The 15,679-nt window shown below is 56.5% G+C and overlaps 1 protein-coding gene across 1 annotated transcript in view; it reads left to right on the top strand.

The window, feature by feature from the left end:
- Positions 1–7,661: 7,661 nt before the first annotated feature.
- Positions 7,662–15,679, top strand: part of NOL4L (nucleolar protein 4 like) — a 63,487-nt gene continuing 55,469 nt past the window's right edge. Inside the window, exon 1 of the mRNA XM_056507058.1 lies at positions 7,662–8,256. Coding sequence (XP_056363033.1) covers positions 7,948–8,256 — 309 coding nt within the window. The 5' untranslated portion in view covers positions 7,662–7,947. The remainder of the gene's footprint in view (positions 8,257–15,679) is intronic.

Genomic DNA, 15,679 nt, shown 5'->3' with positions numbered 1-15,679 from the left:
TGGCACACAGGACAGTGCCTGACTGCTTCAGGGTGAGCAGTGGGCACAGCTGAACCCAGCAAATCACTGAGCTGCAAGCAGCAACAGCACAGGCAGGGAGAGCAGGAAGGAAGCCCAGACAGGGAGCACAAGCAGGGGAACACAGGCAGGGTGTGCAGGCAGGGAACACAGGCAGTAGCAGCCTACTCAGGGGAAGCCTTGGGTCCACACTGTGACCCAGGACCTTGCTGCTTCCCGAGCCCCTGATGATGTGACAGTCCCAAGGGTCTGCAGCCTGGTGTGTGCTGAGTTGGCAGAGTCCTGCTCAGCAGCAGCCAGGTGGGATCCTGTGCCTGGAGGAGGCAGGAGGCACGGTAGGATGAGCCCAGAGCAATCTGTTCGGGTAGAAGTGGGTGGTGAATTAACGGCGATGGAAGAACGACTCCCCGGTAGCTCCAAAGTGGGGCGTCAGCAGCGAGCCGAGCTCTAACGAGCCTCCAGAAGGCTTGAGCCCTCCGTGCCATTTCATCTCTGCTGCTCTGCGTCGGATTTCCCAGGAGCCCTGCAGCCTCGGCCACATTAATTATGCAAATGAAAAGGTGATGCCAACTCACCATTCCTCCGTAGGGTCCCTGCCAGTGAAGTTGGGCAGTGCAGCGGCTGCCGCCCTGGCTAGTGTAGGGAGGGTCCGGGAGCACACCAGGCAGGATGGATGTTTGCAATAATTATCCAGTCATCCCCTTCAAGTGTACTGCAGCCATAGCAACAGACAGATGTTCTGTCCCAGCCAGAGTCCGCAGCGAGCTGGGGAGGGAAGCACAAAAATTAACCCGTTCAGCCCTAGGATGGCACAGAACGCACTTTATCCTGGGACCATCCCACACTTGGGACATCCCTGAGGAAATCAGGCAAAAACCAAATCACACAGTCCCCAAATTAATGCAGGAGAAATGGCCCCAGTTCTGCCTTGGCCACTGTCTGATGCAGAAAGTTGGCTGAGAATCAGCAGCATCCCATGGGGTGGGGTATGGCTCTCTGCTGTCTCCTGTCCCACAGGAAGTAGCCTGGCTGAAGCTCAGCATCTCCTGGGGGTGATGCTTCAGGTGAGGCTTTTCAGCTCTGCTGGTAACCAGCCTTTGGAGAGGGATGGATGGCACCAGAAACTTGCTCAGGGACAGTCACAAGCAGCCATCAGCAGCCACACAGTGCCCTCAGCACAGACCCTGCTGGGCACCCAGCTAGGCAGGAGGGGATGGATGAGCCACATGGATCAGTGTCCACTTCTGAGTTAACAGCTGGGTCAAAGCCTTTAAAGTATTCAGAGGTGGGATGCAGCCAGACAGAGGAATAGCTGGCATTTCATTATCCTGATTCTGTACAACTTCCCAGGATTCAGCCTGAGCCCATTAAATCACACCCCTTGTGCCCCCCAACACACCAAAAATATAAACTCAGCTTTTCCTGGGAGCAGGAAGTGCTCCTCAGGCACAAGGTATCTTCTCCACCTGCCAGGAATTCCTTCCAGTATTAAATGGTGTAAGGTAAAGGCCAGACCCCCCCCAGGTCTTCTTCTGGAAGGATCAGAGCTGCCCATCCAGCTTTCCCCTCCTGTGCCAGCTGTGCCCAGGGGTCCTGCAGAAGCAGCAGGGATTCCTCAGAAAGCAGAGCAATGCCATGACTTCAGAACAGGCTCATTGGAAAGCCCCATCCAGATGTTCGCAGCTGCAGATGCTGCTGGAGTGTATGTGGTGAGGATTTCAAAGGAGGGCAAAGTGGCTGGGTAGAATGGCCTGAGCAGATGTGCCTGGAGTAACATAACACACCTAGAAAAATGGAGAGAACCCTGCTCTGGACTGTTGGAGGAAGACAGACCCACCGGCACAGATCAGAGAATGAAGGAACCACAGAACTGCAAAGGATGGAAAAGACCTCTGATATCATCGAGTCCAACTGTTAACCCAACACAGCCGTGAGAGGTCACAGGAACAGTCTTACTTCTTAAATTGTAAGACTATTTTTGGTTGATATTGCTTCCCTCTTGTCCTCTGCCGCACAGACAATAAGATCTCCAGCTTGCTGAGGGCACCCCAGCTCCTCCTGGCTGCTCCTGGCTGCTCCCAGTGCCTGCTGACAGCTTGTGCTGCCTTAGCACAGCCTAGCCTGGAAATCTGTGGTCTCCAGGTTGGTTTTTGGGGGTTTTTTTCCCCCTTCTTTCTCCTGAAGAGAAAAAGCAGGGAAGGGTGAATTTGCTGGTCTTGAAACTGAGGGAGACGTGGCATCATGTGCAGTCACAGAGGATGTGGGCAGGTGCCATCAGCCTTCCCCACGCAGCTCTGGGAATGGAGCTCAGCCCTGCTCTGCAGCTCCCTGGCTGTTCCTGCCCGGGCTCCCACACAGCTCTGGCAGCTGCTGGGTATTTCGGTTCTTCCCCACAGTGCCAGGCTACCCCACTCCTTCTGTGGCTCTTCCCCCAAGCACATCAATCCAGTGGCCACGTGGTTTGATTCCCAGCCCGCTAAGACACACTGGAGACAGAATAAGAAGGTGGGGAAAATGTCTATTATTTCCACAAATTCCCTCTCAATTTGTGACTCTGGCTGCTCTGCTTCTCTTAGTCCCAGGCGTCTCCCAAGCAGAAGCCTGACCCAAACATGTTTGGAGCTGTGATATGGCCAGCAATCCAAGAGGCTCCAGAAGGAATCCACACTCCTTGCTGACTTTCCTGAACTGCTTTGACTTATTATCTGACCTGGATCTAAATTGGGTTTTGATTAAACTCAAGAATAATTCTACTTGGGGAAACTTCATTGTTTAGGCTTATTTAGCAAAAGCTACAGGAGAATAAAATTTGATTTCTCACTTTGGGGATAGAAGCCCTGATGGGACCCCTGACAGTGCCCAGTGCCAGCTGTGAAAGGCAACCCTGCTGGGCCATGTTACCTAGAACCTGACCAAGCTCCTTGTGGCAGCCACCAAGTTCTCTTCCCAGTTTTTCTCTGAGGTCACTCCTGTAGACCCTGATGGCTCCAATGCCTGGTCAGCATCTCCTCATTTCAGACACAGTGATATGTTCTATTCATTGGTCTGTTCATTCTTACTCATCTTGTCCTAAGGTGGTGCCAGAGTTTAGCCCGTGTCCCTCCCTGGTGTCTCCTCTCAGCATCCATTTCTCAGAGATCAGGGAGCTGAGTCATCTCTCTAAGACACTCTCCTCTCTCCTGAACAATCCAGCAAACTCTCTCTGCACTAGTTTCAGGTTAAATTCTCTCAGTGTGGTTCACCAGAACCAGGTGGCAAACCAAAGTGTTGCCAGAGCCCTCACACTTTTCTGTGCCTCCCTTGAAATTATTCTCCTTGAAATTACTTGGGATCATTCCCCTTTTCTAGCCTGCTGGTGGATCACAGCTACCCAGTTGGCAGATCACAGGTCTCTCCATGGATCACAGATCTCCCACCCAGTCTTGGGCAGGTGAACATCTCAGATGCAGACAGAGACACACAGGCTCCCTTTGTGTTTGATGGGACAAATAAGGCAGTTCCAGTGAGCAATTCAGATCACTCCACGGGGAGTGTTCAGAGGATGGGGATGAATGGTTCCTGTGGGTGCTCACACTGACTGTAGAGACAGTTGGGATACTCAGATACCCCTGGCTGTGAATGTAAAGTTACAAGAGCCAAACATCATCAGTAGTGATCCTGTAAGTACCTCAATATTCTCTGTCCCTCCCAAAGAAGCACTCCTGGATGCCAGCAGAAGGGATGGTTATTAACACCTGAGCTCCCTTTATGTGGCTTGGCACTGAATGATGTCTAAGGATGGTTTGGGTGCTGTCCTGCCCATCCCTCTGCCCAGCTCTGATCCCACCCAGCAACTCTCAGGGGCAGGCAGTAAATAATTCCAGTTTTGGCTCTACTCGAGTTCAAGTCCAGATGCTGACCAACAAGACCAGATGTTCAAGGCCAGGTTGGACAGGGCTTGGAGCAACCTGGTCTACTGGAAGGTGCCCCTTCCACCCACACAAAGGCAGGGTGTTGGTACAAGATGATCTTTAAGGTCTCTTCCAACCCAAACCATTCCATGTTCCTATAATCTCTGGAGTATTTGACGGGATGTCTCTGGCAGCATGGCAGGATTTCTTCCCATCTTGTATGCTGTTCAGATCTCAGTAGGTGCTCTGTGCATGTTCAGTCCCTGGTCCACCTGAGTATTTTTGTCAGAAGACCAAAAATTTCTTTAGAATGAAACATAACTTGTAAGAAATTAGAAAGGCACCTAAAAAGGAAAGAACAGCAGAGTGCTCATATAAAACCCAAATCCAATCTTTTTTTGATACGGTATAAATAGCAATGGACCTGGAGTCACCACATGTTTGTCTGTAAAAAAGCCATCAGAGCTTCAGCCAGAGACCCTGTTCTGAATGCACCCAGTACCTGACAGCTTGAGAACACAGCTGAAGGTCCAGTGCCACCAAACAATTCCACTTTCTTTCCCCCTACCTTTAAGGACAAGAGTGCCTCAACATCATGCATTCTAATCTGGAGTGTCATGAGATTGCTCATGCAGTGCAAGTTAAACCCTCATTGAATCCATGCTGGATTTGACCTAAAACATTGATCTGAACCTTCAGGCCAGATGTGAATGGCCTGCCCCAAATCCTCACTCAGAGGACATCAGATCTTGGCTGGCCTTGCATTCATAAACTGGGGAAACTCCAGTCCATGCTCACCAGAGAGGGACCCTCTGCATTGCTTTATAAGTCCAAACCTTTCAATGGTTGGGATGAGGTAGGAGAAGGCTTCTGTTCCTGCCTATAGTGCTTCAAGAGGACATTTCCTTTATACCAGCTTCTCAGCAGCTCAACTGCAAGGTGGGGAATTCAGTGGTGACCTCAGTGAGGAAGTGTGATCATGGTGAAAGATGCAGCATCACTCCTGGGTAGACCAGCTCCTCAGCAGAAGCAAAATGTTCTTTTACTCCTTTCCTTGCTCATAATTTCCTGCAAAGTGGCTGGACTCCAGAAACGGGATTTACCCTGGCTCTCCTGAACATCCAATGGTCCCCACATCTTTCACAATGCTGATTCACCAAGTTCTCATAGGATCCCCCATAGGCTCTCCTGTGTCCGCTAGCTCTGATCAGCAGCTCAGCCAGTCACTGCTTTGTTTTGGACAACTGCATGTCCAGGGGCTGGAGCAGGATGAGAGCTGAGTCTGACTGCATCCACAAATTCATTGCGAGAAAGTTGCCCACTGAACACAAATTCTGGAGAACATCCTTTTCTTCCATTTCCATCCACCCGCTGCTCTTCACAGGCATCCCTGGAAAAAGCCATGGCTGGCTGAGGCCTCAGAGAATGTCTATCCTGTTTGCAGTGGTCATCAGAAATACTGCAGCACACCAGTGAGTTCCTGTAGGCATCCTGCACGACATGCCTGGAGGTGAAAATCCACAACAGGGAAGATACTTTGTGCTGCCCAAGTCCATCTCCAATGATGTCCTGTTGGGCCCAGAGCAAACAGGATGGTGACACTGAGAAGTTTTTGAGAGTTGTCCACATTCTGTGGGATGGGGACAGTCAACACAATCTCCTATGGCGTACTGCAATAAGCAATGCCAATGCTCCAGTGGCATGGACATCCCCTGGTTTCATCACACCCCCTCTGGCATGGCTAGCAGCCCCATGGCTCAGCTCCTGCAGCATTCCATTGTCACCTCAAGATCTTTTGGATGGGTACCATGTGACTGGCACAGGGCAAGGGACAGTGAAGAAAATTGCCCTTCAGCTGTCAAGTGCCCTCACCTTCCCCTGTCTCCAGCCTTGGAACATGGCACTGCTGGCTGCTGCTGTCCATGCCATGCCCAGCACCTCCAGCACCAACATCAGAGAATTCCCTGACCCATCAAATTCCTCTTCCAGGTTTCAACAGTCTCCCAGCTCCTGCTCCTACATCCTCTACATCCTCATGCCAGCTGTACTACTGCTGGCCATGCAGGCAGCCCCTGTATGGACCATTACTGTGCCCCTGTGATGCTGCCAGGTGGGCATGGACCACAAGTGTGGCACTGCTGGGTGGGCGTGGAGTACATGTGGCACGGGTGGACAGAGTAGGAGCACATGAATGGCATTGCCAGGTGGACATGGAGCACATAGATGGCACCAATGGGCAGACTGGACACATTGATGGACAGACAGAAAACACGTGTATGGCAGTGGTGGACAGACTGGGAACATGCAGGTCACTGATGGACAGGGAACACAGGTATGGGACAGATGGACAAATGGAGTACACCCGTGGCACTCAAGGACAGTCTGGGACCACATGTGTGGCAGTGATGGACAGACAAGGAACGTGTGGTGGCACCAGCAGACAAACCAGAAGCAGAAACGTGGCACTGCTGGGTGAGAATGGGGCACACATGTGGCACTAATAGACAGACTGGGAGCACATACGTGGCATTGATGGACGGACAGGGAACACACATGACACCAACAGACAGAAGAAGAGCACACACGTGACACTGCTGAGTGGGCATGGAACATGCATGTGGCACTGATGGACAGACCAGCAGCATACGTATGACACTGATGGACAAGCAGCACATGCGTGGGACCAATGAACAGACCGGGAGCATATGTGTGGCATTGATGGGCAGACGCGTGGCACTGTCGGGTGGGCATGGAGCACACATGTGACACCGATGGACAGACCGTGAGCACACGTGTGGCACCACCAGCATCTCGGCACATGCGTGTGAGCGCCGGGCAGAGCCCGAGCAGCAGCCGCCGGCCGGGACGGGCCGCCCCATCTCACCCCCGCCGGGGCCCGCCGCACCGCCCTCGCCTCCGCCCCCTCGGGGCCGGAGCAGCGGGACCGTGTCCCGACCCCTCCCCGCTGTCCCCGCAGTGGCGGCGCTCGGTCCCGCTGCGGGACAGCCGCGGCTGCGGGGCGCGAGGCGGATGCGGAGGGCGGGGGAGCGGAGCGAGGCACCGGGGCCGGGGTCCGGCCTTTGTCTCCCGCTCCAGGGGCAGGCAGGACCGCGGCTGCCCCGGGGCCGGGCTTGGGGCTGGGTGCGGCTCTCCCGGTCCGGCGGGACAAGCCGCAGCCGCTCCGGTCAACCGAGGGCGCTGCGGGGCGATGCCGGTCCTGGCGGCGGGTGGCGGACCCCCCCTCCCTTCACCTTCCCACCGCCGCTCCCGCTGCCCCCGGGGCTCCTCCCCGGCTCTGCGGCGGCTCGGCAGGTGCCCGCCTCCGCCCCCGCCGGCCCGTCCCGCCGCACACGTGCGCCCGAGCCCCGCCGGCCCTTTGTCTGGGACCGGCACCGGGACCCGTGCCCACCGACACCCCCTATCCCGCCCCGGCCGCTCGCCCCCAGCTCCGCTATCCCGCTGCCCGGCCGTGCGGGGCTGTATGGCCGGGGAGCGAGGAAGCGGGGGGGGAGGGGGGGGGCGGGAAGAGGCGCCCAGCCAGGGGAGCGCATCCCACCGGAGCCGGGGCGGGGGGAGCAGCTACCCCGGGCCCTGGGGTTGAAGTGTGCGGGGGGGACCCGTCGGTGGCGGCGGGGCCGCTCTAACAGGTGGGATCCCGCTGAGAGGAGGAGGCGGCCGGAGGGGGGCGGAGGAGGCAGGGACGGGCGGGCGGGCGGGCGGGCGGAGGGAGGGAGGGAGGGAGGGGGACGAGCCGGAGCCGCCTGTGATCCTGTGACAGGAGCGGCTGCTGCTGCTGCTGGCGCCGCCGGTGCCTCCCTCCGGTCGCTGTCCGAGCCCCGGTGCTCCCCCCCTCCCCGTTACAGCGACCGCCACCCCTCCTGCGCCTCTTGCTCCCCGCTCCATCACGCCCGCCGCCCCCGCAGCCCGTCCCGGGAGCGCCGCTGCCCCTCCGCCCGCTCCGGGACAGGGCGCGGGGCCGGGCGCCGCCGCCGCTGCTGCTACCACCGCCGTTACCACCGCCGCCGCCGCCGGCCGGGCGATGCCGAAGCCGCCGTTACTGTTGCGGGGGAGCCGCCCCGGGGACAGCGAGCTGGGGCGGCAGTTCCGGGACTGGTGCCTGCGCACCTATGGGGACTCGGCCAAAACCAAGACGGTGACCCGGAGCAAGTACCAGCGCATCGCCGAGGTGCTGCAGGGGGGAACCGGCTCCGGCGGTGGCTCCGGCGGGGGGGAGAAAGGCAAGTTCCAGTTCTGGGTCCGGTCCAAGGGCTTCCGCCTGGGAAACGGCACCAGGGAGGCGACGAAGATGGGTCAAGTGGTGGTATATGTGCCGGTGAAAACGGGAACGGTTAGTGCGCTCCGTGCCCCGGGGGCTCTGTGTCTGTCTGTCTGCCTGCCTGTCCGTGTCTGTTTGTCCTCCCCGGGGGTGCGGGCGGGGAGGGGGGAGGAATTGCCCGGGGTGGGGGCGGGCACCCCCGGGGCCCCGGTCCCCTCCACCGCCGCGCCGGCCCTGTCCCGTCAGCACCGGGCGGCCCAGCCCCGCCGGCCGCCGGGAGCGCGCATGCCCCATGCGGGGCGCGACGCGGGGCCCGGCCGCTCCCGCAGCCCCCGCCGCTCCCGGGGCAGCCGCCGCGCCCCCGCCGCCCCGACCCGCCCGGGATGCGGATGGGGAGAGGCGCCCGCCCGGAGCCTCACACCTTCCGCCGCCCCCCCGATCCCCATCCCCATCCCCGTCCCATCCGGTGCTGCCTCCTTCCCCGGGCGCTGCCGGCGCGGGGGACGCGGGGGGGCGGCGGTGCCCCGCGCCCGCCGCCGTGCACCTGCCCCCGCGGGGGGGCCGCGCCGCCTCCCGGTGCGGGCCCCGCCGCCCCCCCGCCCTGTCCGATCACGTTCGCCCGGCATTTCCCATCCGCCCCACGGCCGGGGACAGGGCTGCAGTCAAGGGCAGCGGGCGGCGGGGAGGGGGCGCCGGCACCCCCGCCCCCCCGCGCCGCCGCCGCGCCCTGCCCGCCCCGCTGCCGAGCGGAGCGGAGAGGAGCGGAGCGGAGCGAGTCTCTTCGAGCCGAGCGGAGCGGGGCGAGCCTGGCCGCCGCGCTGAGCCCGGCCCCGGCGTCCCGCGGCGCTGCCCGCCCGGCGCGGCCGCCGCAGCCGGTGCCCCGGGGGGTGCGGGCAGCGGCAGAGCCCGGATTAGGGCAGCCCCCCCGCCCGCTCTCGGGCCGCTGTCCCGGGAACTCCCCCGCCGGAGCCTCATTGTTCGGCGCCCGGCCGGGCCGGGGAGCGGGGCACCGGCCGCCGCCTCCCTCCCTCCTCCCGCCGCCGCCCGGGGCTGCCCCGCCGCCCCATTGTTCCCGTCCCGAGCGTGTCCCGCGCCCCGGCGCGGGGGGAAACGCGCAACTTTGGCGGCCCCGGCCCCGCGCAGGGAGCGCCCGGCGAGGCTGCCCCGGTCCCGGCCCCGTGCCCCCCGCCTTCCCACGCGCCCCTCTCCGCCCCGCCGGGACCGCGGGCACCGGAGGGCTCTGGCAGGGTTTTTTTTTTTTTTCCCCTGTCCCTCCCCGCCTCTCCCGCTGCTGCTGCTGCTGCCGCTGCTGCTGCTCTGAAGGGTGCAGTGTTTTCTGTGCACACAGACTCCAGCATTGATGTGGCTGGAGGATGCTTCCATTGAGGGCAGCCCATCTGTGGCAAATGCTTCTAAACGCACTATTTACCTCCCATCTGGTCCGCCTGATTATTGGGGGGAGGGGGAAGGGTCATTATTTCTCCCTCTCCCTTCGTGGTGCTCTGAGGCTCCTTTCTTTCTCCCCTCTTAGCCCCCCTCCCCCATGCAATGCCCCAAAAAAATCTTTGCGATTTTTTTTTTTTTTTTAAGACCTCTTAGCAGGCCTCCTCTATCACTCCCTCTGTGCCAGGATCCCCTGAGGAGGGCTGATTAGGAGCTGTACCCCCTTCCAAAGATCCTGCACTCCCTCCCTGGTCCTCTCCATCCAGTCAGCGACTCTATCCCAGATCTTCCAAATGCTGCAGAGTCATGGTACCCCAGAGAGGCCGAGCCAGACTCCCTCGACCCCGCTGCTCACTAGACGACCCCTCCCCTTTGTCCGGGAGGGAGTCCCGAGGGTCAGCGGCTCAGCCAGGCCGGCACAAGCCCGCATATTCCCAAAGGGCCTCTGCACAGATGAAGTTTCAGTGAGGAGCATGCCTAGGCCCCCGCATTTTCCCTGGCAGAGTCCCTGCAGGCTACAGACAGGCGTTACACCCAGGCTCCCCTAAACCAGCAAACACAAGCAGATATATCCTAGGGGACAACCGAATTTTCCAAGGGGCAATACAGCTTATTTCCCAGTGCCTAGATGCCTGCCAGATGCTAGGACTGGGAGCACTTTGCAGAGCCACTGCAATGGGAGATCAGTCATCCCAGTCCCCAAAACCTTCCAGAGTGGGATCTGTCGAAGTTGTTGCCCTCTGCTCCTTTGGTCCTGGCCTCCCTGGCCCCACTGTGCCGCTCTCCGCCAGGAATCCCATGGAACCATTTCGGATGAGTGCAGTTAAGAGTTTGGTTTTGCCTGAAGTGGCTCTCAAATTTAGAGATAACTTGTCAGGGATTTTCTTCAGCTCCTTGTAATTCAGTGCTCTCTGCATCCTTGGTGGTTTGGGCTGGGTTTGGGCTGTATTTCCTTACTCTCAGGCACACAGTCAAATAATTAATGAAGCTGATATGATGCTTTTGCTGGACAGTAACTCCTGGATTCTGGTTTTAATCTGTTCAGCTGCTTTTCCCAAATACTTCTGGAGTGGTGTTTTGGTTGCTTTCCCCTGGCCGTGCTCCTCAGCAATCTGATCCCTTGTCCTGTCCGCTCGCCCTTCCCCGAGCACATCTGCCGGGTGAGCGCTGTTCTGGGGATGTCTCCTGCTGCAGGGACAGCAGAGCCCTCACCCCGGGTGCAGTGAGGGGGTGGCAGGGGGTGCGTCCTGCTCTGCTCTCACTGCAGGACGCCACAGGAAATCCGAGGGACCCGGAGGGAAAGCTGAAAAAGAGGTGGTAAAGAGCGCGTAGAGGGCAGCAGTGGGGATAAGATTTCCTTTCCTTGACAGGGCTGGGGCCACTCCTCCTCTGGAAAATAATAATAATGATAATCCCAAACCCCCAAAATAATCACATCCCCCCCCCCCCCAGTAAGCCAGTAGTAGAGCTGTTCCTTTTGGGTTATGCACCCTGAGCTGGTTTGTGTATTTTCTGTGCATCTGTAGTGAAAAATTAATTAACACGTGGTTATTATTTTCTCTCCTGAGTAACTTTCCCTTGCCCTCCTCCAGGCCTCTCATCAGAACAGGCCTAATCAGATTTGGGTGGCTTGAGAGCGGGGACTGTGCACTGAGAAGGGGGCATCTGCCTTAGGTGGTGGTCAGAGCAGATGGTGGTCTTCTCAAAGAATGCACTGGGAATAGGAACAGCAGTGCGCACGGATGTCTGGCACAGAGACTGTTCACATTTCTTTTTCCCAGATGAACGTCCCAAAGATGCTGGACATTTAACACATACAATTAGAAAAGCCCTGCACAGATAAACACAGGCGGTTTAGCAGTGTAGGACATTGTTGCCTGACAGCCCTATTCACACACGGACTGGACTGTGCATCCTTTAGGTCAGGGTGTTGGAAAAAAATACTCTTAGGCTGTGCTGAAGAGGAGGAGGAGGAGGGTATCTTTGTGTGGTGCTGCAGCACAGACAATGGATACAGCCCAAAGTGCTCAGATCTGCCCTTCTTTCCTATGGCTAATGCACTCTAAGGTGTGAACCCCCTCGTTATCCATGGGCTGGACCGAATCCTAGCACTGGATGGGCAGCACTCATCCTTCTCCCCAGCTTTGCTAAGAACTGTGGGAGAATTGGTCTGTGACGAGGTGCTAAGATGCAGTTCATTATAATCTCATGTCCCTCTTGTCCTAAGCGTTTAGCATCATTTAGACAGTCTTTCCCAGACAAACGTGGAGCGAGATGGAGCCACAGTGCAGGGAAATGGACAGCACTCGGTGACAACCGGCGGAGCAGATGGCTGTGGCCGGAGCAGCGGGTGTGCAGGGGAGGGTTCTCCTCAGACCTCGTCTCGGGCGTTAGCTGCTCTCTAAATCGATGCTGTACTTGGCCGTGTGTGGTGGGAGCTTGTCACAACTCTGGCGTGGCGGCCAGGACAGATTCGTGCTGGCAGGCCGTGGTACAGGCTGGGGGGCTGCGGGATGAGCAGGGGAAGCCTGGTGTCAGCCCGGCCCTTCGGGGGCTGTGCAGAGCCGTGGGGACCAGGCAGGCTCTGCAAGCACTGCCCACGTTTGATTCTGCTTTGCTGCTCTCTCCCCATCCCCTGCAGCGCTGACACGAGGCTCTGGGGCTCTGTAGGCATCGCTGACAAGATGAGGGCATTGCTCCAGTGGGTTGCTGCGGTTTTACAGGTACAGCTCACCTGTGCCAGCTCCCCTGGAACCAGATGTTCAAAATTATTTCACAATCGTGCCTGGTGAAACTCACCCGAGGAATGATGCTGGGGTGGGGGGAGCAGTGGAAATGTAATTGGTGAGCCCAAAATGCAAAATGGATGGAGGCTTTTGTGGACAGCAGGAAAGCCATCCCACGGGACATCGGATAAATCTCACAGTACAGCCTATCCTTAAATTCGTTTTAGCTCCAGAGACAGGGAGTGTTGTGCTGGGAAAGCTGCGGTGCCAGGCCGTGGGACAGCACAGCACAGTGGCAGAATGCCGGAGCTGAGGAGCTGGGCATGTCAGAAAGATGCTGCTCCAACAGCTCATAGAGGCTACATTTTTCCTGATACAAGTACCCTTCAATGACCATATTCAATGCCCCAAAAAGCTGCACATCTATAACCTCTAAGAACATCAGTCAACAGAAGGTTTTCACGGCGTGAATAACCACTCAGACTTTCTGGGGACTTCAAGTGATAAAAAAAATAAATCAAGACCATTCAGAAGAGCCTTAGACAAGGCAGATGGGCCTCAGGGTATTATCTGAGAAATTGTCTATTACTCCCATTGCACCAGCCTTACTTAGAGCATGCAGAGCTTTCACCTGTGGCAAGATCCCACCCTGAGCACACAGGGCAGCACCAGCTTTTCCAAGGAGTGGAACCAATGGCAGGTTTACATTTAAATGTGCCCTTAGGAGACTGGAATATTTCTGGCCTTGGTGCATGGTCCCATTCAACCCCATCTAAAGAAAATCTCCCACCTTAGCATCCCCTCCAGATTCAGTTCCATGTTTGCACAACATCAGTCACAGATTTTACATCTGAAGCTGCTCGTGGTAAGAGTCAGAGAGGGCAGTGACACCCAATCCCCTGGGCCCAAAAGCTGGCTTAGGCTCACCAGGCAGTAGCTAAAGCCTTAGCAAGGTGAATTTAAAGAGCTCTGATGATCTGCAGTTACACAGACTGGCAGAATGAAGTTCCCCACTGCTGGGAACAGGATATTTGGCAGCAAAGCCCACTCCCAGCTCACTCCCACCCTTTCAGGACACCCCATTTCTAAGGAAAAGGGGGAAACCAGCATCTTATTCAGTCCTTGCTTTATTTCTGCCAAGTCTTCAAGCCTGATTAAAGGCAGTCCCACTGTGTTTGTTAGTACAATGTCTCAGAGATCCCACAATCCCAGCCACCCTCATCCTTGGGTGGTGACTTCAGTCACCAGCACTTGTGAGACCTGGAGCTCCATCAGCAAAGATTCCATGTCCCAATACATGTCTGACCAAACAATTTCTGAAAAATAACTCTATGCCATCTACACTGCACATCCTACGTGATTCCAGAAACAGGCATGATATTGCTGATCCAAGAGGAGAAATGTTTTTTGGATAACATTTATCTGAAAGTTATCTCTTTCACCTACAATTTCATTTTTGTAATTTTCAAATGGTGTCACTCTGAAGAGGGTCCAAAAGCAAACAACTGAAGAACAGCTCTGCCAGGCCTTGCTCAATGAGGCTGAAATGGAAAGAACCCCAGGTCTGACAAGGGGCTGTTGTTCCCACAATCCAGGTTATGTCCCACCTTTGCACAGGAAGAGGATCCAAGCATTCAGGGCCTAGTTAGTGAGGAGCAGAGAGGACTGGTTGTAAGGACAGTACATGGCTGTTCTCAGCTCTCCTCATGGGTCATTGCTCAGAGGGGCTTGTTCTGACCACAGGCAGAAGAGGGAATTCAGTCAGTGGCTAAAGTCTGCATCAGAGCCCAGAGAGGCAGCCACAGTCCTTTCAGGACTCAGGACTCAGGACTGTTCTTAGCAATAATCTCCTTCTGATACAACCTGTTCAGTTTAAGTTTTATCATTATGTTAGGCTTGATATGAGCCTATGAGTGAACTTACACTGTGGACAAGCAAATGGCAGGGAAAGCCCAGGGGTGTGGAGGAGCATTGATGGAGCGTCCATCCACCATCCTGGCCAGTATGAATGCTCTAGCATTGCCATGACAGAGGGATGAATATTGATATCTCTGTCTTTAGTGCAAATTATTAATTATCTTTCCCTGATCTCATATCAGCTGTGCCCACCTCTAAAGAATCACATTGAGAATGGGCCAGAGCTACCCCTTGAGCTTCAGTGTCTGGTTTAATTAGCTGATTGTAGCAAGGGCAGGTACCTGTTGGCCAAAATCATTGTCTTTGTTGGAAAGCTACTGACTTCCACTTTTATGGCTGGTGCCAAAGAATAGCAATTTATTTGAGGAGAAATAACTGCAGACAGTTTGTGCTGTGTGTGACAGCAGAGAGCAGAGCAGAGGTTTGGGTAACAGTGTCCATGTCTGAGGTTAAGGCAGCAGCCTCTGGAAGTGGAGGCTGGTTGTGCCTTCCTGGCACAGTGCAGGGCCCTTCACGGAGTGACAGCCAGGAAGACAATGCTGTGTGAGTGGTTTCTCTCTGTCCTTGCTCTGCTTTGGCTTGGCAGCCCCAGAGGATGTATTTCCCTTCCAACAGACAGGCAAAGGCTCTGATGGATTTGCTCCTCACCAGGAGGGAAGGAGTGCTGTGGAAAAGATGGGGTCACTCAATCTCTGTGGCTCAAGTTCAGGCTTTCCAGTTGGTAGTGGGTTACTTTTATAGGACTCTAAGAATCCAAACTCACCAGGAAGACCCCCTCCCAAAAAAAAAAAAAAAAAACAAAAGGAGACTAAAGTTTGGGATTCCTCTCTTGGCCTGCATTTGAAGGAGGCATCTCAAAGCAAAAACCGAGTCATCCAGTCATCCACACTGTGGTGACATCCAAAAGCTTCTGGGTCTCAGTGCTGCAGGTACCACCCACACTGGTTCCCAGGTGCTGCAGGCTGTTCCAATTTGCAGTCTCACAGCACTGGGACAAGCAGCCAGTCCAGGGTCCCTTGGGGATGCTTTTGGGTTTGTCGTTTCCGTCCTCAGCCTGCATGCTGCTCCTGCGGCTCGCAGGGCTGGGAGGAGGCAGGGAGGAGGCCGCCCGCTCCCGCTCACCTGCGCCGGGCGTTTGGATCCGGCAGAAAGCCCTTGAGCTGGTGACAAAGGTCTGGATGTGGGCTGGAAAGTACAGTCCTGTCTCTTAGCAACTGGTTCCTACCTCTGAGCTCTCGGAGCCGTGTGTGGGACAGAGAGCATCAGTCACGCTCCCACTGCCGCAGCAGCGACGCGCCGAGGAGGGGATGGGGGATCAGGCCGGCTCCAGCCACCGCCGAGGCGCTTAGAGAAGCTCGAGCATTTCTAGCACAAGCAGTCATCTGTGAGCCCAATCAAAGCTTCGGTTT

This window comes from Oenanthe melanoleuca, chromosome 20 (genome assembly GCF_029582105.1).
Source record: "Oenanthe melanoleuca isolate GR-GAL-2019-014 chromosome 20, OMel1.0, whole genome shotgun sequence".
In the NCBI taxonomy this organism is placed as follows: Eukaryota; Metazoa; Chordata; class Aves; order Passeriformes; family Muscicapidae; genus Oenanthe; species Oenanthe melanoleuca.
Note: the sequence above shows the minus strand (reverse complement) of the source record. Positions and strands in the feature narration are given on the sequence as shown.